At 47.3% G+C, this 25,097-nt stretch overlaps 1 protein-coding gene across 9 annotated transcripts in view; it reads left to right on the top strand.

Moving 5' to 3' along the window:
• Positions 1 to 25,097, top strand: part of LOC106745154 (AT-rich interactive domain-containing protein 2) — a 61,976-nt gene that overhangs the window by 26,399 nt on the left and 10,480 nt on the right. For 7 of the 9 annotated variants that reach the window (XM_014620543.1, XM_014620515.1, XM_014620505.1 and 4 more), the window contains 7 exons: positions 4,179 to 4,276; positions 8,496 to 8,647; positions 19,420 to 19,925; positions 20,691 to 21,208; positions 22,553 to 22,947; positions 23,053 to 23,272; positions 24,529 to 24,919. In XM_014620543.1, coding sequence (XP_014476029.1) covers positions 4,179 to 4,276; positions 8,496 to 8,647; positions 19,420 to 19,925; positions 20,691 to 21,208; positions 22,553 to 22,947; positions 23,053 to 23,272; positions 24,529 to 24,919 — 2,280 coding nt within the window. The remainder of the gene's footprint in view (positions 1 to 4,178; positions 4,277 to 8,495; positions 8,648 to 19,419; positions 19,926 to 20,690; positions 21,209 to 22,552; positions 22,948 to 23,052; positions 23,273 to 24,528; positions 24,920 to 25,097) is intronic. The other 2 variants (XM_014620550.1, XM_014620534.1) reach the window with 1 other exon arrangement.

Below are 25,097 nucleotides of genomic sequence, written 5' to 3'. Positions count from 1 at the left end.
TAGCGCACGGAATATTAATCGAACTATTTCTCATTGGTCTCGAAGAAATTAACGCGCACTGAAGCGTGAGGATCTTGTAAGTACGCTTCAACGTGTACGTATATTTCGCGAACTGGTGCGGCCAGTTCAGTTAAGAAGAACGGACCGTATATATCCGGGCAAGGCGTGACGGATGATTCCATGCGTCGAAAGATCAATCAGCTCTCTCGATCCTTGGAACAAAAGATACGAACGGCGTACGAGCTTCGCTCCTGACTCTGCTTTTTTTTTATCTCCACCCGCGAATGGATTGAAAAGCGTCGAAGCACGATGCGTGTGTGTATCCCCTCAGGAAGTGGGTGCGCGCCGCCGATGTTTCCGCCAACGTTCCGTCGCGCGAGATGTCGTTTGACGGCTTCCCGCCCGCGCGAGACGATCGTTCGATGCCAGGGAATTTTCATATCTGCATCCATTATTGACATTTCCCGTGCCCGCGTTCCGAAAATACACGTACAGGTCGCGGCTCCCCGTCTCGTTAACTATTATTACTCGGTTACCGAGCAACGCGCTCGGCCGCGCGCGCGTTTGCGGTCGCCCACGGCGCGGCGCCACGTTCCCGATTCATCGGGCGTCGCGGCGACGACGACGGCGACCAGAATAGAGCGAAGACACGGGCGCCGATCCAGGGAGCACTGACCCAGTATGCTCGGCCGCCGCTGATTTTGCGAACTACGACTCCCGCGCCGCCCCCACCCACCCTTTTCCGCCGCCGCCGCTGCCGCCTCCGTCGCTTAGAGCGCACTTTGAGAGCGCAGGACTGCCGCCGCCGACGATTCTACGCGTCGCTCGCGTGGCCACGTGTCACGCCTGTAGAAACCACGTGCACGCCGCCGATGCTTCTGGACTCGCGCGCGTCGTCCAACGGAGGACGCCCTGGGAGGGGTGGGTAAGATGTCGCAATGATGCTTTGTTAATTAACTTGCTAGTGTGCACAATTGCGGTCGCTCACGAGATTAATCGATCGTTGCGAGAGCTTCTCTACGTTACATTCGCCCACTTAGGCCGGTATTCATAGTCGGATCTTACATTTAATCCTCGTCTAACAAGGTTCATGTGGTAACAACCCCCCACAAGGTGGTGGGTCGGCTCCGACCGGCGGAAGCATCTTGTAGTTTTTCCGACCAACCTCATGCTCTTGCTTTAAGACGTAAGCGGTAAGCGAATTGACCTACCGCGATTATTCTTCTAATAAACTACCGTGGTTGGTCAATTTGATCACTGCTTACGTCTTGAAGCAAAATTGTGGACGAGGGTTTTTCGACCAGGCACTTTTTATCCCCGCAATAAGTTGGGAAATCTTTAAATGCAAGTAAAATATAACGCAAAATGTGTAAAATACCTGGTATATAAAGTACATTGCAATATTTATATTCAAGCGGAAACCTTAAAATTCATGTATGGGATATTATATATTTAACCTATTAATTTTGTTAGAAAGATAATAATATAATGTAATGATATAAATATGTAATCAAATAATGTGTAATTAGGAAATGAGAAAAACAGATTTTTGGAAAAATTGTATTAAAAATGAGAAAGAGAGAGGGAGAATTATCTGTTTTTCCCTAATCGGTAAAACAATAATTGCAAACTATCATTGTCAATTTATGACAAATATTAGTCAAAAGATAATAAAGTAAAAAGATAATGAGGAAAAAGTGGCGTTAATAAGATGGATCAAGTTCGACCGTGAAAGCGAGATGAGGAAATTAGTCCTTACAATGATAATAATACATTATTAGACGTAAAAGTCATGCAAAAAAAAAGAGTTCTCGGCGACCAGCGATACAATAGTAATGATATAACCGAACAAGATAATACAATCCCACTTACCAGCCACTGCGATAAGAAGACTGGCTTGAAAGACTCACGAAATCACAACACGCTACGCTTCATCAACGTATGTGCAGAAGCATCAGAATGGCTCCGGTCGGATCCGACTCAGCCTTGTTAGTCGAGGGCTAAGATCGTCTCAAGTTCATCTTCAGATGCTGTACAGATAGTTTCATCAGCTACGGAGCATCTGGAGATGAACTCAAGACAGTCTCAAATAAAAGATTGGACTATGAATACCCGTTTTAGAATTTAACGGTCTTATGTAAACACTCGGTACAAACTCAAGACTTGTTCACACAGTTCCGTTTGCCTTGTCGAATTCATTGTTCACGGAACATAATGTTAAATAATTCTATTTACAATTTTCTTCTACACCGTCATGTGCACTCGCGGGAGTGACGTGATCGTCACGACCGCGCGTGACTAAGGATCAAAGTGCGCTCAAGCAATATGCACGTTTATCCAGAACAATGCCTGCGCGGTTAGCGCTCTTATTTTTCTCGATATTTCATATACGGACGAATGCACGCGCGCACGCATAAATCTGATTTACGATCGCGGTATACCGGCGTGTGTGATACCGGTGACAGCGAGAAAAAGGAAACGGCGAAACGCGAATTCCTGCCGCGTGCGCGTAATTCACCGAAATAAACGCGGGCGCAATAAACATTTATTTCCGCTGCGGAATGCCGATTCGTGCTTCACGCCGGTGTTCCACCATGTCGCGCTGGTCCGGTTGCAGCTATCATGATCAAAGGTACCGATTGTTCCGCTCTCGCAAGAGCTCGCAGCAGGAGCAGCACTCGATCACTGAACCTCGATGGCTTCGACGAGGAGTCACCAAGTCGCAGCTCCCTCGAGAAAATTCGTGTAGTTTTCAAGTTTCGGCAAAAAGTCGTTTTTCCCCCCAATTTTTCCGTGAATTTCTTCGGTTTCTCTCCCAAGGATATAAATTATTAGAAACTCGTATAGAAATTATTAATATAGTTTGTTAGTTATTATATTTAATTATTATTATTATTACTGTATAATTATTGATGTAATTATTCTTATAATTATTAATATAAGAAATTAACATAATTTATAATTAAAAATTCGTTTAGAAAAATTCACGCGTGTTCAGCCAAAACCTGCCACATTTACTTTTTCCCGTAAAAAAAAGGTAAGAAACTAAAAAATCCGCAGAAAAATTGGGAGAGAAGAACGGAGTTATCTCGAAACTTTAAAATTGTAGAAATTCGAGAGAAAACTGACGCGCGCTCGCGGCGAAATTCCGCCTCCGCGGGAGAAATCGCTCACGAATTAGCGGAAGAATATGTTATTGTAATCAAAGTTGGGACTTCCGGGATGCGCGCGCGCGCGAACCGAGAAGAAGAAGAGGAAGAAGCGGGTCGTTTATTTTTTTCCAACCGGCTGCAGAAATTCGCCCGGTGTCGCCATATCACGTTTTATCGGCTCGCTTCTCCATCCGGGGAATTCTCGAGATATCTCTTCGGCGAGACAAGCCGCGATCTTGCCGCCGACGATATCGGGAGGGTGAGGTGGACGAGGAATTCCCATTTGATAACCTAATTAAAGCTCCAATAGCAAGATAGATTTTCAGAACGTTAAAGCGTTCTTCCAAAGTGTTCTACTACAGTTATTTAACGTCAGTTAGTAAACTTGATTGTATTTCTCTCCATCTATAAATAAACAGAGAAAGAAGTTTCTTGTTATTATTTACTTCTTTCATTCTCTAAATTTCTTGAAATGAATTGTAGTGGTTAGAATGACAATATTTTCACTCGCTTGAGTGAAGACAAGTGAATGAAAATACCAAGTACTTACTCCAAGAAATTTAGAGAGCACCCATATTGTACATTAATTAAATGAGAAGTGAACAAAACAGAACACGGGGTCGGATTCGACCCCAACTTTTCACCATTAGAGGATTAGAGAATCTCGAATCTCTACGCCATTTGCGATCTCGTGTGAACATCTCGCGAACGATCGGCGCGGAGGAAAATCGGGTCGCGCGAAAATCTTGGCACGGTAAAAGTGAACGCGGATTTCCTTGAATTATTCTTGATACGCGTCGAAGTGCCGAGAGCCCCGGCTTAAAATAACGATGGACTACCGAAGACTGTGTGCGCGAGCGCGCTACAAATGACGTTTGCGGGTTAGACGCACGCGAGCGCGGCGGTTTCGTCAAACACTGCTAATGCGATTTTATCGCGAGCCTCTGAGGATCAATATCGCGAGGCGCGCTCGCTCCGTGTGTCGTCGAACAATTTCTCACGTATCGCTCTGTTTTCTCGTTGCAGGTCAACACCAGGAATGAGTGGGCGTCGTTGTGCGAACAATTCCATCTTCCCAACGGTTGTATCAACAGCGGGGTCGGCCTCAAGCAGATTTATCTCCGGTAAGTACGATCGCGCGAATACCACACGGAAAAAAGGAATTAGCTGTTCATATAATAAAATATAATTATAGTTACCACAAGTGACATTTTTTGTCAAATTTCGAGAATATTTATGGCCATTTAACAGAAACATTAATATACTTACTTTTACTTCCCCGGGTTTATCTTTGGATAATTTAACATATATCGAGTTCTCTTTACAGTATGGTTTGAAAGTTTATAACAAGGAAAGAGCATGAATGATGTAAATAGACTTTTCAGGCCTAGTTTTCAGCTGTGAGAATTAAAAAGTAGGTAATTAACTAAATTTCTAAGTTTACATGGACAGCTAATTCTTTAGTTGTGGGAGCTATTTCTTTTTTTCCGTGCAATGGAACCGATTCTGCGCTGCGTTTCTGAGAATAACCGCGCGGCGAAAATAATTTCCACATTTCTCGCGAAGAAAAAGTGGAATTATCTGACGTGTCTCCTGCATAAACGCGCGCGAGGGCATGTTCGCCCTGAACTCTCACGACGACCCGAGTATCCATTTTGTACGCGAAACCAAGCTATTTTCGCAAATCCAGTGCTTGGTGCGCGCGTTGTACCAGCACTGCCGTCCAGTCACTTGAGTCACCTTTTGTCACCTTTTCTTGGCAAGTTACTAAAAAATTCATTGTCGTTTTAAAATGGTCCACTATAGTTACTTTTTCGCTTGAGCCGTCATTAGCTGCCCTTAGTACGTTGAATGCCGTGGGGTGACCGGCGCTGATATTACCGCGTCTCGTTAAGTTACGTATAAAATATTATTATTAGCATTTATCAAATGGAATGTACAGCCAATAAGAAGCCAGTGAAACTAGGTGAGGGATACATGTACGCCGTATTATATTTATTTACTGTACTTTAGTGACGTAATCATCAGTTAGACGTTTGTATGATCTATGGAAACCAGCGCGCCACTCAACGTGTTCAATTTGTAAAATGTAAACGTTCTATATATATTCTTGCTGTTTCTTTTCATAAAACTGCTCCGAAAGCAATATTGTTCGTGCCTTTGGTTTTTTCTTGTTACATTGAAAAGAATTGTTACGTTCAAATAAACACTTACTAAGGAATATTAGAACAGTTTATTTTATTTGGATCCAATAAATATTACTTGAATATAACACGCTGAAAGAGAGAAAAAAAGTGTTATATTCAAATAATATTTATTTAATCCAAATAAAAGAAATACTCCTAAAATATTCCTTAGCAAATATTTACTCGAACGCAGCAATTTCTTTTTCAACGTATGAACTTTACGATGAATAGAACTCTCTGTGTGTAAATTTAAACCTGGGAAGATGAGAGTAAGTTATTTCTTTACTTAAATGGCTTTACTTAAATGGCCTTAGTTACTCCAAGAATTCGACAAGAAATGTCACTTTCGGTCACTATTTTCGTACCCGAGAGATCACTTTTTATTACTTTCCTCGCCAAGGAGCAGTCACTATTTTTTAACTCTTTACATCTCGGCGACTGGATGGCAGCAGCGCCGTGGTGCTCTGAACTCCGCGCCGCCGACAACAATTTGGCAGGCGCATGCAACACGCGTGGTGTAATTAGTCAGGCGGAGTCGTCATTTCGTCGCGTCACGCTCGCTAAATTCGAAACCAACTCGACGGTCTCGCCGGGACCTTCGGCTCGATTTCAAGTAATCCCCTTCAGCCCGCGCCGGATCGCTGGGGGTCGAGAATTGCAGCTTGATCGTTCGGGACGAAGGCGGATGAGATCGACATTAATCGATCCGTCAAATTCTAATCTCTAACGTGCAATTCGCAATCTTTAATACCTGGTTCGGCTTGCCGCGCGGTCGGCACGTTGAAGTGTGTTCGACGCACGTGGTCTGAGGAGGAGATCGGCGCCAGTCGAACGACGATCACGGGGCTTCGTCGCGTGGAGATTTCTCGGAGCGGCTCGGCGCGCTTGCCACTATGTTCCATTGCGTCTGGCAGTCCGCGAGCGTCTGCAAGAGGCAGGGAGTAGCAACGTTTTGCCGCACGGCCAACACCGCGTATCGGCATTGGTCCCTACGCCCCACCACCATTTTCCGTATCGCGTACTACGTACGTTCGCGTTCATTCATGCCCCGGCCTCGCTCTACGAGAGCCACGTGGTTCCTGAGTCTCGCTTTCCTCTCCCTCCCCCCTCCCCTTGCCCTCTCTCTCTCTCTCTCTCTCTCTGTCTGTCGCTCTCCAGCTCTCTGTGTCCCTCTCCCTCGTGGAGCCCTGCAATCTTGTTAGCGCGCCTTGCTGCCAAGCGCGGACACGCCACCGAGTGCCGCGCCGACGACGATGCCACCGCCGTCGTCTCTCTTCTCTCTATCGCGGCGGTTACCGCGTAACTGTCCGGCACGGAGACTCCGAACAGAGCTCGCAAGCTTCCGCGCTTTTTCCTCGACGGCCGAGGCCGCCGGTGCGATCCTCGCTAGACGAGGTCGTCCGCGAATTAAGGCTGACCGGTGTGCGAGCCAAGAGTCGAGAATTATTGCTCCGTCATTCGCGGAGTGCGCAATGAGAACACTTACTGTTCTCGTTGCACTGAGTTCAGAACCGGACGAACCGCGAAGGGTACACGTTGAGCTCGCCTCCAAGGAGCTCCTCCCTGGTCGGTTCTCGGATTAAGTCTGCCGACTTCCTGGTTGCCGGGCAAATTACAACTTCTGGCGCTGGATGAAGTACGGGAGAATTTACCCGACGGAAGTCGCAAGGGCTTCATGGTACACCTTACAACCAACGGCTGCAACGCGCACGAATAATCCTTACCTTCTATCCTGTTCCTTTAGCTTCTTATTCTTATAGCTTATTTTTTACTTTCTTATTCTTATAGCTTAACTGGCTACACCAGTTGAAGAAATTCACGCACTAAAGCATGAGAATCTCCATACGTACGTTTCATACGCTTCAATGTGTATGTAAATTTCATAAACTAGTGCAGCTAGTTCAGCCAAAAGGAACAGGATAGAAGGTAATAGCGACCGGAAGTTTTTGTCAAATTCTGAGAGTTCACCCATAAAAAGGAACTACTATTCATCTTCTGTTCATCTTCTTCCACACGCGTATCTTTTCAAGGACTTCTCGTGGACGAGCCGCACGCACATATCGCTCTTGATCCCGCGACAGGTGGATATATACCGTCTTTCTAAAATCTCTCCCAACGGACCCTTGAGAAAGATCGAGATACATCCAAGCACCTTGGCCGTGGCTCTAAAGCAGCCTCGACACGGAGACTAAACCTTCGCGATAGTCTTCCTCTTGGGACTTCGATTCTCGCTAAGCTACCAGGTGACCACCGCCACGGTCACGTGGCTTCAGCCGGAGCGCCCATGATTCGCCCTAGCGTTGGTAGGATTAACGCGATGATGATGACAGTAAGAACACAGCAAGCCGGCGCGTGACACACGCGTGGCTAGGCACGCGGCGGTAGTCAAAGTGTTCAGTCCGCACCCGCCAACGGCCAATCAGGCTCTGGCTGCTTGCTCCACCGCCTGCACCTTCCGCACTGTACGTCGGTTGCATGAATGGATCCACTACATCTACCCCCACCACTTTCTTTCGCCCACCCACGACTCAATGTCCTCTGTCTCTCTCTCTCTCTCTCTCTGTCTGTCTGTCTCTCTTCATCGTCTCATGATTTCCTCTCCCCATCTCTCTCTCTCTCTCTCTCTCCCTTCGTCTCTCGCAGCTACCCTGTTCGCGCGAACATCGCGCGAGTTCGTCGCACCTTCGTCGGATAGACGGACGGACGGACTGACGGATGCACGGTCGGTTGGTCGGTCGGTCGATCTGTCTCTCCGCGTCGTCCCTGTGGAGTTCAGCGACGCTGCAGCTTTCTTCATAGGCCGTAGCGCCGCCGATAGTAGAACGTCGCTGTGAACGTTGAAACACGCGCGCCACGTGGTGATCTGCCGTCGTCGCGGGTCAACCGGTTCGCTCGCTCTCGACGTGGTGCCGTCGAACGGCACGAGTTTCGCGCTGTTGATCCTTCGTTGACCCGAAAACGGTGGTTTCCGTCGATGATCGTTCCTCGATTATTAGCGGACCAATTGTCGTCTTCCGGCAACTGATACCTCACTTCGCTATTTCACCGGGACATTAAGAAAAAGAATTAGTCTTAGATAAGAGATAAAGGTGTGTGCTCGGTAAACATTTACTTAAAGCAAGGGTGAAATATTAACGTGGCTGGTGTGGTATTGCAGGTATCTTGACAGGTACGAGAAAGTTCACTTCTTAGGCGAAGATGGTCAACAGGCTGACGACGACGACGAGGACTCCAGACATCGGAAATGGTCCGCCAGGGCGTTGCACTCCGTTCCTCTTACTTACAACCACCATCAACACAACATCGCAGGTGAGTCGTCGTTAATTGCGCAGACAGGAAGAAGGAATCAGCTGTCTGCGTAATACCGAAACTGAAATTTAATTGCCAGATCTAGTTTTTAGCTGTGCGAGAGTACAGGGACAAAAAAGTAGCTAAATTAATTAAATTTCATTTAATCGATATAATATATTATATGAATGGCTAATTTTTAGCTGTAGGAGCTAATTCTTTTTTTCCCCGCTCAGTTGAGCCACGATCTTATTATTCTTATTCTTTTTGTTCCGTCCGTGTGGAAATCTCTTATTTATACTTGTCTAAAGTTATTTCGATGCGTATGAATTATTTATGCGCGCCGGAGAGACGCGTCATCGATATTCGCGTACGTTATCGGCAACTCGTTGGTACCCATCGAATCGCAGAGAAGGATATCTCGTTTCCTTATTATCGAATGCAAAATTAGTGTTTCGTTCCCGAAAAGAATGCGCCTCCGATAAATCGTTCTTGCCAATTTATGTCGACCCGATACAATTCGCATGTGCGCGCACGTTACGTATCGGTCGAGCGACTTTCAAATGCGTTTTCCATCGCCCATTGTTCGCCCATCGCCTCCTTGTCGCTCTTTATCACTGCGTCGCACACATGCAGCATTCTCTCTCTCTCTTTCTCTCTCTCTCTCTCTCTCTCTCTCTCTCTTTCCATCGCCTTTTCCTCTGTTTGTACGTGCGACGAGTCACGGTTCAATAATTCACAGCGTTTGCAATTTCCGCCTGTCAGAATTTTTCGCTCGCGTTCCGCGTCGTCCCGGCGACACCGCGTAAAAATAGCGCGGTTCGATTACACTCCGCGAATAGTTCGCTTCCCTTGCGGCTCCTCCTCCTCCTACCTTTCGACTCTCGTCCCTCCCTTATCGCGAGAGTGGTATCCGAATTTCGCATGACCGCACGCGAAACAAACCGAGGGAACCGACGTTGCCATAATTCGCCAACCACCAGATTATCCATAATAATTATTATACGATAATAATTATCTCCGATGATTGAAACAAGTATCATCTCGGTGGTAACCAGCTAGAGAGAGATAAAGAGAGAGGGGGAGGGGGCGCCTTCGATCGATGGAGCGCGATGTTCGCTCGCTAGCTCGCTCGCGATCGCTAATCGTAAACGGGGGCATTCAATCGGGCCATCTCTCGCCACCCCGACGGGCGGGAAGAGTAAGAGGCGGGGGTGGTCGCTCTCTCACCTTCCACGGTCGCGTCGTGAGGTCGTGGGGTGTCCGCGACGGCGCGTCTTTGCGAAGGCTCGCGTGATGCGAAATATTTCTACGTGTATGTATGTGTGTGTGCGCGTTTGCGAAACACGCTAAAGCGCACGCGATATATATATATACACACACACATACACACATATTATACCATTGCAAGAGGCGGCAACGGGTTATTGACGTGCTGTACTGCTGCCTCCGAGAGCACAGCAGCGACGGGCTATCGAGCCGGAGAGGGATATAGAGAGATAGATAGATATAGATAGAGGAGCGGCGCGCATATGCGAATCGTGGTGGCGGCGGTGGCCTGGCTGGGAGCCGCGAGCGAACGAGCGCGAGTGCATTCGTGCGCACACCCGTTGCATTGCACGCGGAGAGAGAGAGAGTGAGAGAGAGGGGAAGAGGAACAACGACGACGGGGCACGAGGGGCGCTGCGTGGGAGGGGTCGCGCGCGAGCGAGCGAGCGAGCGAGCGGCGTGTACAAGATAATTTAATGGACAGTAATCGTGACACACATGTGTGTACACACGCGATGTACGTACACATACGCGTACGTACACACGTATACAGCGGGGCCAGCGCCATAAAGCAAGCGCATACACACACGCAGCGCGCGGGCGCGCGGACGACTGGCGGAACGCGTTTCTCGCGGGTCTATACTCGGCGCACATGCGCACCGCTGTCGCATGCGGCAGCCTTTCTGCGAGCGCGCGTCCGACCACCCGCACAGAAGCTCGGGGGTAACTGGATGATACCGCGAGGGCAGAGAGGGCAGCGGAGTGGGGGGAGAGTAAGAGAGGCGTGGGGGCGCGCGCCCAGGGTGCGAGAGGTCCGTCGAGAAAGAGAGGGGGGTGCGAAAATGATGCTTACCGATATCGTACGTACGTTAACGATTGTTAATTTACCCCGGGGTTCTTAGGTTCGCCGGCAACCCCCCGACCCGCTGCCGCGTCGTCGCGCGACCGACCTCCCGCGCAAGTCGCGTGCGGCGGCGGCCGCGCGCGCTATGTTCACCCCGGAACCGGGTCACAGTGAAGGCGCCCTGGCGGGAAGAGCTCCCTGTTTCTCTACCTCTCTCCCTCCCTCTCTCTCTCTCTCCTTCTCCCTCTCGGCGCGATTCATCCCCGACGCGCGGCCGATCGATGCCCACGATCGTTCTTCGTTCAATCGTTCGCGCCTCGCTACCGTTTAACGCGACTTTGCACGCTGAGCCGAGTGATGATGGAACGTTACAGCTCGTTAACGTTAATAACGTTTGATAACGTTGCACCCTGTAGTGCCGTATGATGCTGTTACGGTGTATATTGGCGAGTCGGGCAGGGTAACTCGCGCTCTCTTCGACGTTGGGATTTTTCTGCTCGCGATTCGACGTGATGATATTCCGCAGAGCTCTTTCTCGTGAGTTCGTTCCGGTCTACTAAAAGGTGTTTTAAGTCTTAAGGAATTGAGCAATCGGCAGTGAATCGAATGTGAGGAGAATAATCGGCTGAGATTGGCCAATTTCTCAAGGCTTAAAACGCTATTGCAGACCGGAACTCAGGTGTGTCGTCGTGCGCGACGTCGACTTTGAGGAATATCGTCGCGAGTGCGACACGTGTAGGAAATTCAGATCGGCACGATCGAGGCGGCGTTTATTAGTCATCGAGGTGCGATGAGACTCGACGATGACGTTACCGTTGCGACGCGTCCGCGTACTGACAAGGAAAATCAGCGGTTATTTCCCGTTATTCATACGACTCCCATCTTTAGTGAAAGGGGCAGAGAAACAAGCGTCTTCGAGGTTACTTTGCTAAGGAAGGATCGCGCATCCGATGAAGACCGACGTCTCAATGACCGCTCGAAGAGCTTTCAATTGGTTATCCGTGTACCGTAAAATTTCGTCCTGTTCTTTTCCGTCCGTCGCACGCGAGCACGCGACTTATCGCACGGAGAGTGAGAGAGAGAGAGAGAGAGAGAGAGAGAGAGACGCCGGGGATCGCGTGACACGAGTGTTAAACCACTCGTCGAGCATTCGCAATGCGTGACCATTAAATCTCATCCTCTCGGCGTATCGTCATTTTTCCGTAATACACGGCGTACTCCAATTTTTAAAACGATTTTCCTGTTCCGCGCTTACATGACGCGAATGGTTATTTAGATTACGGATTATCAGGCGAGGAAGGAGGAAAATCGCAGTCGAGTCGAAATTTTGGCTCTATGTCCAACTTTTAATTCTACAGCATAGTAGAAGTTAAGACAGCAAAATAGATTCAATCTCAATCCTAATATAATATAATCCTTACCTTGATCCTGGTGATGTCTTAAAATAAATTAATTTTCGCTCTTTTTATGAAAATAGGTCGTTGAGGATAATATTAACATTCGATCCGTATGCGGAAAAGGAAATCTGGTCGCATTAACCAGAATACAGGAACAACCAGATACGTACTGGTTGTGAAGGAAACGGAATTTCTGATTCTTACGACCCAAATGTAATTTTTATAACCAGAAATTCTGTTTTTTCAATCAAAATACATCTGATTGGTCTCTTTCTGTTTAATACAACCAAACCTTTTTTCGAAAGAAATAAAAAAAGTGTCAATATCGTCAGACATTTATTAGTCCGTAGGCCATATAAAAGGTACAAATTATTCTTCAAAGCATCAGAACATCATAATAATAGTTCTTATAACCAGAAATTCTGTTTTCTTCAACCAAAACGCGTTTGGTTTCTCAATTTCCGGCTAATTCAGCTATAATCAGCGTAGCATAAAAATTTCGATTTAGGCGCGAAATAATTCTTTGAGTATTTAAAATTGCAAATCAAATCGAAATCACAGATTACGCAGCAGAAATTGACGCTTGATACGTGCGTACGTGCATGCGTGCGTGCCGATGCGAGCGAGAAGAGAATCGACGAGAGAAAGAGAGAGAGAGAGATAGAGAAAGTCGTCGGCGGGGAAAGGTAGATGGACAGACAGAGCGAGAGAGCGCGACGTACGACGAGGCGCGCGTCACAATCAATAAGCGTTTGCGGGGATAAGTGTTCCGTCGGTTCTTGATCGTCCTGGTATAATGCCGCGCTTGCGTGATGTTCCGCCGCGACTCGAGCGAGCGAGAGCTTACCCCGCGCGATCCCAGCTCTCTCTCTCTCTCTCTCTCTCTCTCTCTCTCTCTCTCTCTGTGTGTGTGTGTGTGTGTGTGTGTGTGTGTGTGTGTGTGTGTGTGTGTGTGTGTGTGTGTGTTGTGCATGTCGTGCGCTAGATTAGGGATGGTCGTTTCGGAAAAAAATGAGAGAGGAGGAAAAACTGCGCCAACGCCTACACGCCCACACACACACACACACCCCTACACGTATTCAGAGCTTTGCCTGATTTCGTGACGTCAAATTTCGAGTCACGAATATCGATGAAACGGTAAGAAAAAAAGAAAGAGAAGAGGAAAATGCGACAAGGCCTTCGTGATTTGGCGAAAAATTTCGAGTGGCAAATCTTCGCGAGAGAAAATAAGGAAAGAAGACATCGACATATCGAGTGTCTTCAGACGGTCGGTGAATTTAATTCGAGATAAAATTTCGGATCTGCAACGTCGGAAAGAGGTCTCGTCGCGTGGGGCGATGGGGAGCTGCTGTATCGCGTTGATTCGCGGAGGAGGAGTCGTCTTTTCGCGTCCTCCAACGCCGAGTCAACGCGGCGTTGATAGCCGGCGTGGAAAGCTGGGGCTGAAGAGAGCTGCCACATAGACACGGACGAATGGACGGACGGACGTGTCGGGGTGGCGCGAGGGTGGCCTCCCCCGATCTCCGGCTGCCGAGTTCCACCTGTGCGGTCTCGGGTGCGGGCGCCCGCGACGATTGACGCGGCGATGTCTGGGCCACCGCGTGCCACCGGCGCATCGACGCGCGTTCCGCCGCACTGCGCGCGCCCCGTTCGCGACGCGCTTGTCAGCGGTGGGCTGCAATGCCAATTAACGCCACGGGGCCCGCCGTCCGTTCTCCCCTCGCGAGTGTTGCACGGCGCCCGCTCCCTCTCTCCCCCACTCTCTCTCTCTCTCTTCCTCTTGCGTCGAAAATAATCCCGGTCGTTCCCGCGACAAGGAGAGCGCGGATCATTCGGTGGGGGAATCGATGGATAATTTATGGGAAAATAAAACCCGGGGCGATGGGTGACGACGAACCCTCGTGCTGCGCGCGCTCACTCCTCCGAATTTTTGCATTTATTCGCGCGAATTTCTCCGGCTCTTCCGAGTTTCGACATCGTCGCATTTTTGGTGTATCGAAACGCGCACGAATCGACGAGGTAACGAGGAGCGGAAGAGCGATAATGCCCGGGGTTAATGCTTTTGCCCCGTGGTGGGTTACAAGTGGCGATCGATCGGACCTCTCTCTCTCTCTCTCTCTCTCTCTGCGCATTGTATCGCATATTTATCGGTATTTAATCATAGTGCCGTGACTCTGACGCGGTTGAGCTCGGATTGATTGAATACGGGGAAACACGATGTCATGCGACGACATTGTCAGCCGTATATTGCTTTTATCACACAACCGGCCTATAAATAGCTCCGCTAACATTCGTCAATGCGAATCAATCGTCTCGCTTTATCGCGCCGAATATCGCCCGAATTTCGCTTCGTGTGAGAGATATACGTCTGTGCGTGCACGCACGCGTGTGTGCGTGCACCTATATTGTTTCCCGTAGAGCGTTGGCGTAATTTCCATAATGGCGCGGAGTTCAACGAGTTTCTGCGAACGTCGAGAAATCGACGGCTGAAATAGTACGGGGAGACTGAAAATCGACTCGCCCCGGGCGGATAACACAATCTCTCGTGAACTCGTCAGGATATCCGACGGTCGTGCGGGACTTTTTCAAGTGTATTAAAAATCCTACCACTAGCATATTAACTCTTTGCACTCTCCGGAGCGGAGCCATTTAAAATTTGTCTTTAAACTTAAAACAAACTATTAACAACTATTAACAAATTAACAAAATTAAAAAACAATAACATACAACAATGACTTCTTTTAATGCGCATATCATTTACTTATATGTGAATATGACCTTTCCACTGAAATTGCTTCGAGTTGCTGGTAATATGAATGAAAAAAAAACTTCGAGCGCAAAGGGTTAAAATTCCATCAAACGGTCGATGATTATTTCACTGATACGTCATTATCGAGGAGAGGCGTCGGACAATTTACCTGAAAGGTGGCGGGAAGAAACGCTTCGACGGGCGCTTCGACTCGAAAGGCTTCGATTGAACACGGCCGTGTATCGATTGGTCGACTTCGGCGACTGACAGAAGTACGGCCAAAAATCCGACGAACTTGCGCGCAAGCTCCCGCTATCGCACGGAGAAGGAAGTTAACGGGAAGCTCCTCTTCGGGTCGCGTGTGGACGCGATGAGCTTCCTCGTCGTTGTTTATCGCGCTTTTCACGCGCGCGGAACGCTCTTCGTCCCTCCGGGGAAACACAGAGCGTTCAACTTGAAATCGATACCCGCCACTTGGCAGTATCCTTGACGAGCCGTGATTTTATTAACGAGTCCTCCTCGCAGCTCCTTCAAACGACCCTCCTTTCCTGCTCTATCTTTCCCTCCCTTTCTCCATCGCGGAACCCCTCGCGCGGGTTTCCTTTCTTCCTCACCACCGCCACCGTTACCGGTCGTCGGTCGCCCCCCCCCCCCCTTCCCGGTGTTCCCACCTCCTCTGGTTTCTGGCGAAACTCGACACTTCTCCTGGGACGCGATATTGATCGTGGTTTCGCGGCTGAAAAGATTACCGCGATCCGCGATAACGTCGCGCCGTGTAAAGAGCCGTGTATTCGGAGTTCCCGATAAGAGAACTCTCCCCCCGTTCAGATCCCCCGACGCTTCGGGCGCAGGTGAGACGATATCGCCCCGAAGACGTTACGCGCGCGCGATTACCGATCTCGCCGGATCGATCGGCCCGTCTGCTACTTTAGACTTTCGCGGTGCGGAGAAGTACTTAATTTGGCTCGCGAGCGCCGGCGCCGCGTCCCTCGCAGATTTATTCCCGACGTTTCGCGAATACTTCAGTCCACTTCTTCCGAAACCGTCGTCCGCGTCGTTTCTCTTCGTGAAGAAGCGAACGTTCGCGAAACGTCGGAAGTAAATCCGTGAAGGACGCGGCGCTGACTCGAAAGCCAGGTTAAGTATCGGTCCTCGTCGTTTCTGCTATCGTCGTCCGAGATTGCCCGCGAGAGTTCCTCGGGTATTGTCGAAGAGAACAAAGAAATATGAACGATACCATACGATAACACAACGGTAATGAGCGGAAACAAATTTGTAATAAATCATCTAATTCTCCAGTCGATGTATGATCGTAAGACTTGGCACGAGGAAAATATATTGTAGCAAAAATTGCTATAAAATTGTGCAACGCTGCACTGATAGAAAATAAGAGTTTCAGCGCCGAATATATTTTATAGTAGCAACAACATGCATGTAACTATCACTGATACTACACGGAGAAAAATTAGTCTTAAATCAGTGACGGATATTCTACGTGATTTATTCGATAACGCAAGTAAATAGTTGCGAATTCATCTCTTTGCAGCAGCAAACAAAAGCTTCTCAGATTCGGCCGTCATTCCTCTTCAGTGAAGAGCAATACAGTTAACAATAATGTACTCATGACTCAAGTGTTACCCGGTACATTATTCCCCGGTAATAAGCGCGGTATCGAGTCGTCCGTAGGATCTCCGTAATCTCGATCCCGAGAGATCTGTCGGTTGCTCGCGGAAATTCCGGAAACGCGGGGAGAGTTGCCGAGATTCGCGAGAGAAGAAGCGAGAAGAAGCCGCGGAGGAAGTTGCAGCGCGCCGCCTCCGCCGCGCGCGCGGAATGTATCGGGGCCCTCTTCGTATAGAAAGTCAACCTTGACCGAGAGAGCACACACAACCTACTTGCGGTGCATCGAGAATGAGTCGATCACCTTACTGGTACAGAGCGCGCGACGTCGTCGTCGTCGTCTCGGACACTCGACCTCGATGTGCGCGCGAGATAATTGATCGCGCGACGCGACGCGCTGGATGAGGCGGACCGTTAAAAGTAAATGGACGGATAATCGGTTTTTTTTTTTCACCGGCGCTCGAGTAACCCTCTCCGGCTACTCTATCGCCAGCGAAGCGAGTGAGCGGGCCAAGCGAAGGAGCGTGCAATCGGCTGATAATGAAATGTGACGTGACGTCGTCGTGGCGGAATAAAACAGCCGTTGTATGGAAATCGGTCGAGCTGTGTCGGGATGATTACTAGTCGGTTTTACGATTACTGATACTGCGACTCGAGATATCTCCGCGCTGATAAGCTCACTCCCCGCGTTCTCCTCTCGTGTTCTCCACGATGACCGATAACCGTTCCGCTTCGACCTCGCTTTTCATGCTTATTATTGCCTCGTTAGTGATTTATGGATCTACAGAAATCACACTTCTTTGAAATCGAGTCGCATAAAGAAAAACGTTATTCGTACCGCGAAGAAATGCAATTATTCAGTTTATCTCTCTTCTTTTAATCAATGGTTATCTTGAACAAAGAATATATACTAAAAGCCGAATCACACTAACAATTGACGATTAATATATGAAATAGAGCTTTTTTTTTCATAGCAGTCACTGATCTCGATCGATTGTTGCTTTGTTCTGATTGGTTGAAAGTAATCGGCAATCACAATCGCTAGTATGATTTGATCTTAAGAGACATTGAAAATGCTTCATTCAGAAGGATATGTCGGAATATATTTTAATTGAATAATAATAAATTTAATTGAATAATAAATTTAATTGAATATATTTTAATGCTATTATCAAGAAAAAATATTGCTCGTTCAAAATAACCATACTTAAGAGAAGAAAAATAAATCGAGCAATTATTCTTCTCCGCAGTACAAGTAATATATTTCTTGTGCGCATCCTCTCTCTNCTCTCTCTCTCTCTCTCCCTCCCCCCCTCCTCCCTGCTTTTCTTTCTTTTTCTCGATTCCAACGGGTCAGTTATTTTTCGCAATTTCAGGCCAATTATTGCTTCAATTGTGTACGCGCTTATCGTGACTTATCCGTGTTTAAGTCGTTCTAAGTATTTGCGATATTCACTTCCATATCGAGTACCGGGATTAATTAATTTTTATTGGCTAGTGGTGTTATTTGGTGTTATTTTATTGGCATACTAGTGTTATGTTTATTATTTTTAATAAATCTTATTTTTATTAACACGCACATACTACATATATATATAATATAATATATATGCATAGGAAAAATATTATATTCGGCAGTTTTCTATCACTTTTTGCGCGTGCATCGTTCGGCGCAGGGTCGGCAGACGTAGGCCGAGGAGGACGAGAGGACGAGGAACTGGTCGCGCGGGAAGGTCCGGGAGCTTTCGATGCGTTATTGCCCGCGGTACTAGCTCCGCTTTCTTGTTGCATCAACCAGCCGTGACCTGCCTCAATGAGGCATCGCCGAGCGCGACAGGGTCGGATTGGCCGTGTGACAATTCCGTGACGACGATCGCCCGATACCGAGTCGCGTTCGCAACGTCGGGAGAAGTGTTGCGGGCAATAGATTATTTTAATCGCCGCCGCTCGTGGAACAAGAACGCACGACTTGGTGCGACGTATGTATCTCGAGCCGCAGATAAGACAGCCGAGACGTCCGTCGATTTCGTTAACTTTAACACTTAGGGAAAAAGGTAAAGAGAGGGAGAGAGAGAAAGAGATTGAGGAGCAAGTGAGAGAGCGCGTCAACGTGAAAAAGGGCCGTATCGGGAGATAATCCGTCGCTTCTTTCCTCGTGCCGCCTCTTCCTTCCTATTCTTTTCTTCTCCCGAGACGCGTCACATTTCAATTAATTATTTTCATCAGCCTGCGCGATAATAGCACTACTTAATTATTCCGATAGCGCGCGCCCGCGACAAATTCGTCGTCGATGTTTGAAAAACCATCGTCGTCATCGTCGTCGTGAACAGCTCCTAGCGCGTGGGCACGTGAACGTTCGCGCGACCTTCGCGTCTCACACAGCCAAGGTAAACCTGGCGACGCGCTCGTTAATATCGCCATTACCTTTAAGTTATAATGAGAATACGTGCCGTAGGTATGACACCTCTCCCGAGTAATACATGCATTCCTACAATTTTCCTTACGCTCCCGCGCGCAATCATTATCGTTATCGTCGCGTTATCGTTATATCTCGTTCGTGACCTCGTGCACCGCTTCCGAGTTCTACCACCTCACAGCGTTAACAAGCGTTTTTCGAAGCTCTTCGAAGGAGCGAGAAAAGGACTGTCGCCGAATTGGGAGAAGAAGCGTTGCTCTCTGCGAAATTTCATTGTGATAATTGCGCACAGGAGGCAGTCGTTCGCGTTTCGCATCCCGATAATGGAATTTACGATATTCGTGTTCGTTAAGCAATCATCTGGACGCTTTCGTAACCGCTGATTGACGAACTCGAGGCCAGTCATGACGGGTCGGAGAGAAAGAAAGAATGAGAGGGGAGGGCAGATCCGTCTTCGCAAAGTACTGAATCCACCACTTCCTTTGCTTCTACTTTCAGAGTCCCTGCGCGATTACAACGGACTCTCGGCGGACCTTTACAAGCCCTCCAATTACGACAAGCTCGCACTGTCGCTCCTCTCGCCGCTGCCCAACGAGCAGGACTTCGCCATCAACGTCTGCACACTTCTGTCGAACGAGGGCAAGCACACTCTGCGGCTCGACAAGTACCCCCGGCTGGTGAACATCCTCCTAGCGCACGCCGGCGTATTCGACTCGCCCGGCACGCGGCAGCTTTTCATCGAAGTGTATTCGCGCGTCCGCAACTACTCGATCAACTCCTTCTGGTCGGACGTGCTGGACTCCCAGGACGTGATAGATCTTACGAACGAGAGGGCCTTTATGAAGAAGCCGCCTAGCAGCTTGCCGACGTTTTCCAGACGGAAGACGCTCGAGAAGGAGAAGCAGGGTAAAAGTAACGCCGGCTCCACGTCGACGACCGAGAACGAGGAGCCGACGACGACGACGACGCCGACGCCGATACCGACACCAATTGACGTCGATGGGGTGAGATGAGACTTTTTTTTTCTAATCCTCCTCAAGATACCCAATCCTCTAATTGCTCTTTCAATTTCGGATCCTCGAGATTGACTAGACTGCAGCACGAAGCGAGTTCGATTTAAGCGCACACACAAATACGTAAACTACAAATTACAAATTCACTACGAATTTATCATGAATTTACCAATCATAGTCGATTATTCTTCGATAAAGAGAATAATCGACTGTGATAAATTTTATTCTCGTTATTATTGTTGTTATTTATTATTTATTGTGATTAAACAGGAAGAATTCCTTTTGGTACACTAAATCCCAATCTAAAATAGGACATTAATAGTCTACAATATAAATGTTTTAAGCCTTATGAAATTGACCACAGGGAATCACAGGCGATGTGAGGAGAATAATCGATTGATTGTCAATTTCTTCAGTCTTAAGGCCTTAAAGGTCTTAAAACACTATTGTAGACCAGGACTGATACATCCATAGATACACTTGTGTAATACGCAAAACGAAAGAAAAGAAGAATAGAAGGAATGTTTATGTAATAAAAGAAAAAATAGAAAAAAGCATTAGAATGCACATAAATCAAGATAAAAATCTACATGCCTACCTCTATTAACATTGTGAAATATTCTAAAATTCGCTTGCTCAAGTCTTACTGCTTACGTTGTTTCTGTGTGCTACGGCGCTCTCCAGCGGAAATAAATTTCATTCTTCCCTTGGGCTTTCCGAGTCATAAAACGTCCCGTGATTTGTGTTCGCTCCCAGGTTCTCCCGGAGTGCCCGCGACTGGATCCGTTGGTGTCGTCACATTCGGACGAGAGTCTGAAGGATCAGAACCAAAATTCCATTAAGTTCGAGGAAGAAGACAAGGATCTGTTCTGCGTCGGTCGGACGTTAGGCACGCAGGATCCGTACGGGCAGCGCGTGCTGCAGATCGCGTCGATTCTGCGGAACCTCAGCTTCACGCCGGAGAACGCCACGGTGTTGGGCAGGAACCGGTGTTTCTTGAGATTCGTGCTACTGTGCGTGAGGGCGAGATGGAGCAATCTGCACCAACTCGGCTTCGATATACTAGGGAACATAGCGAATGAAATTATTCTAAAGGAGGCCGGCGAGAGGATAACGGACGTCGTGTTGTCGTGCGTGGCTCGGGGAATCGAGTCCCAGGACAGGTTTATCGTTATATCCTGCTTGGAGGTGCTTAACAAAATCAGCCAGCAGGACAGTAACGAAGAGATCGTCACGTTCGGTCTGGCGGACGGTGTATATGAACTTATATGCAGGTAAATATTTGTATATGAACGTATGAACGTACGTATTCTCACTCGAATCCTGCAACGTCTGTGAACGCTTCGCAGCGACTAGTTAATTCTTATACTGAGAGAAATTGTAGATCTTTTTGGCCTCGACTGTATAGGAAAAGAGGTACAGTGATTGTGGAAGTTTTATAATATATTTCTATTATAAGTTGTCTCTTGATGCAAAACTGACATTTGTAGAACTTTTTTTTTTTTACAAAATTTAGTCAAGATTCTACGTTAAAGGAATACATGGTTATATTAGAAAAATAAAATATATCCTGCTGAAAATAAAATATCGAATTGAAATAACGAGAATCTTAGCAATTGACACTAATGTCATAATAATTGGCGATACTCGTCGTAGCGATTAACCCTTTGCACTCCAGCCTAGTAATGCATAGAGGCTATTAGTTCCAAGTACATACCTATGATGTAGAAGAAAAATAGAGTCGTTTCAATAAAACAAAATTTTTATTTCTTAGCTATTTTATAACAAAACATATTCTAACTTATATTATAAAAGAAAAACATAAATTTTAGGACTTAAAATTTCTTAAAGTGCCGAGACAGCAAAACAACCATGTCGCCGCTACGGCGACAGCGGAGTGCAAAGGGTTAATATTCATTAGAAGTATGGCAAATAAATAAATATGTCAAATTTAAAGCTAGTTAATGACCGAAACTCAATATTTAAGTTTGCCCTGTTAAACGATTCATTAGGTAAATACATTGTCCACACATACCAGTATATCGACAGCCTCTGATTGCAACCTAATGAGTTAATCAATACTGCAACTTAACCGATTGCTTTTCGATAGACCACTTTCTTCTCTATCATCAACAGCTGCACATCCGATGATGGTTGGTGGTGTGTTGGTGGTCTGTTTTGCGTTTAAACGTGTCTATATCTTAATCATTGTATTTCTACCAATCACTGTACCTTTTCCTTTATCTTTCTCTTAGTTTTAACCATAAAAAAAATAGAAGCAGCAATGTACATGTAAGGTTATTATCACTGACACTATAGTAATACTTACTTAAAAAACGCTTCTCCTTACTATTCCTTTATTACGATTTATAGTTATAGCATTAGAGTTATAGCATTACAAATATTAAATATTTTCCTCTCAGTGTACGCGCTTTACTCCGGCCTCGTCATGTTCTCAATCTAATTGAGGGTTGGAAAAAATAGCTCGTTATAATTACCGTTATCAAGTAATGACCGAAGAAAAAGTAGCTTATAACAGTGACAAGTTACGCGTAACGCGTTCGTTACCCACTAAGCCCGAATCAGTTCTAACGAACGTTCCCCGTTTGTCCTCGCAGATTTCTAGCCCTGAGTGACATAGCTCTCCTAGTGTATACGTTGGAATGTTTGTACGCGTTAACCTCGCTGGGTGAGAGACCGTGTACGAGCGTGGCGCGAGTGCGCGGTGCCATCGACACGCTGGTCGCCCTCGTCACCGTGGAGGCGCAGAGTTACGGCCCGAAGGCGTGCATCCTAATGAGAGTGGTCGAAACGGTGTCGACGGTGGCAGTGCAGCAGCAGAACACCGCGCAGAACAACGCACCCGCCACTTCGGCCGCGCCTACTACGACAGTAGTGTCCACGTCCGCTCCGTCTACCTCGGTCACGATCACCACGACGCCAGCACCCGTCAGTCCGGCGCCTTCCCGACCTGCGACTCCGGCTACGACCTCGACCAAGTCGACAACGCACAGTATGTGATATCTCTTTCTGCGTCTCTCAAAAGGTGTAAACGTCAAGAGGTTGTGTAAATGTGTGTTCTCTCTCTCTTTCTCTCTCTCTCTCTTCGTCCGTGTAGAAGCAGTAGAGACGGCCAATGCGATTCAGCAGCAGAACGCGCATCAGCAGATCATCCAGGAGAACGAGCAGTTTGCTTTGGGCTGGGTGAGGGCCACGTTCGAGCTCGCGCCGGGCGTACGCATCGAGCAGGAGGAGCTGTACAAAAAGTATCTCGGCTGCTGCACGAAAATCGGCAGGCGAGGCGTGATAGCGCCGCTGCACTTTCCGAGATGCGTCAGGTGCGTCGATCGTTGCTCGAGACACATCGAGCAAGCGATATTCTTGTTATCTTGACACTTTATCACCCGGCAGCCTATCAATAGGCTTCGCACATTTGGTTTGTTGTACGGATTGAACACTTCTCGATGTAGTTCGAAACATAGCCGATGTTCGGTAGAGCTTGTTCTTGAATAATTCCCCGAAGTTAAGATCTAGTTTCCGGGTTTGGGAAAGTTACTTTTGGAAAGTAACGGGTTACCGTTACTTGCTAATGATCGAAAATATAACTCGTTACCGTTATCGTTACTCACGAAGTGTAACAAAGCGTTACAATTTCCGTTATTTTGTTAGTTTTGAAGACCTTTTTCTTAGGATTCGCTTCATATACATATGTATTGCACGTGTGATGAAAAGAATTTATTATATTCGTTATCCAAGGAATGTAACTACGTCACCGTTACTAATGAAAAATGTAACGTTACCAAATTGTTACCGAGAAAAAGTAACGGTAATGGCGTTGCAAGTACGCGTTAATTCCCAAATTCTGCTAGTTTCAGATCGTTTCTCACCCTGAAGAAGTAAATCGAGCTGTTCACGAAACAAATTCACGAGGAACGCGGCTACTAGCTAATCAAATATTTCTCTGTGAAAGCCTAAAATATTAAAGCCCATATTCTGAACTCTTTTATTAATAAAAGTGTTTCTAAAAGTGGCTTAGAAACCACCAGATTGGCTGAGAAGACACATTTAAGGCACTTTTATCAATGAAAGAGAGTTCAGAATACGACTTCAAGTTAAAATCTCTCATTAGATCATATTTTGCAGAGCATCGAGAAGAAAAATGTTCAACCGTAAACGCAAAAGTGTTCATCGTAAACAAGTGTATCCCGACGGTGCCGGTGGGATAAGTGCAGGGTTGCCACAGACTTGGAAGTCACGGAAATTTTTAATATCAGGGAAAACCTGGAAGTTTGAACTTTGCTCACAATTCCCTTATTAAATGCTCTCAATTATATTCTTTTTTTCCAATACTCGTTTATCTTTTGTTGACCTGATTTTGCCTTTAGGATTATATTATATTACTAAACTTCGAAGTTTGTGTTGCTTCTAATAATACAAGCCACCCTTCCTGCGATCCCTGTTTCTAAACGTTTAAAGTTCAAGATTACATATCGCTCATGGGAAATTCTCCACTGTCATCTGGAAAATGTCTGTGGCAACCCTGGAAGTGTCAGCACATTCGCTCACGCGACGCCTGCCTCTTCTCTCTGTGCAGATCCGTTTTCGGCAATATCGTGGGGCCGAATCCGTTGAAGGGCGAGAACACCGGTACCCAGTATTACGAAGGCATCCGAGTACGGTCGACGCCCGCACCGATCACTTATCCGAGCCAAACTGCTGTGGTAGCTACTAATACGGTCCCGATTCAGGCGATCAACGCTACTCCAGTAAAGGTGCTTCCCGTTCAACAGCGTACAGTCAAGAATATAAGCCCCGCACCCGATAGCACGGCCTCAGCCGATAATCCCGCGTCCGGAACACAAACGACCCCCCTAACCCCCGCGTCTCCGATCCTCAAGGCCCAGTTGTCCGCCCCGCCGAAGCCCCCGTCCAACACCCAGAGTCAGTCCCAAAATCCAGTGACCAAGGTTGATTCTAAAAGTCAGGTGGGTCCGAGTCCTAACTCTCTGTACCATTCTCTGCCGTTCATTCGTTCGCTCGTGACCTTGGTTCTTCTTCTTCTTCTTCTTCTTCTCACTTTTGGTTGTATGCGGCTTCATAACGCTATTCTTAATGTTGGTTTCCCATCTAACACAAGCTCAAGTGTTACTATTACTACTACTA

The sequence above is a fragment of the Dinoponera quadriceps genome, unplaced genomic scaffold (assembly GCF_001313825.1).
Source record: "Dinoponera quadriceps isolate SergipeBrazil2010 unplaced genomic scaffold, ASM131382v1 scaffold120, whole genome shotgun sequence".
Classification (NCBI taxonomy): Eukaryota; Metazoa; Arthropoda; class Insecta; order Hymenoptera; family Formicidae; genus Dinoponera; species Dinoponera quadriceps.
The sequence above is the reverse complement of the archived record's forward strand: the minus strand, read 5'-3'. Positions and strand labels throughout refer to the sequence as shown.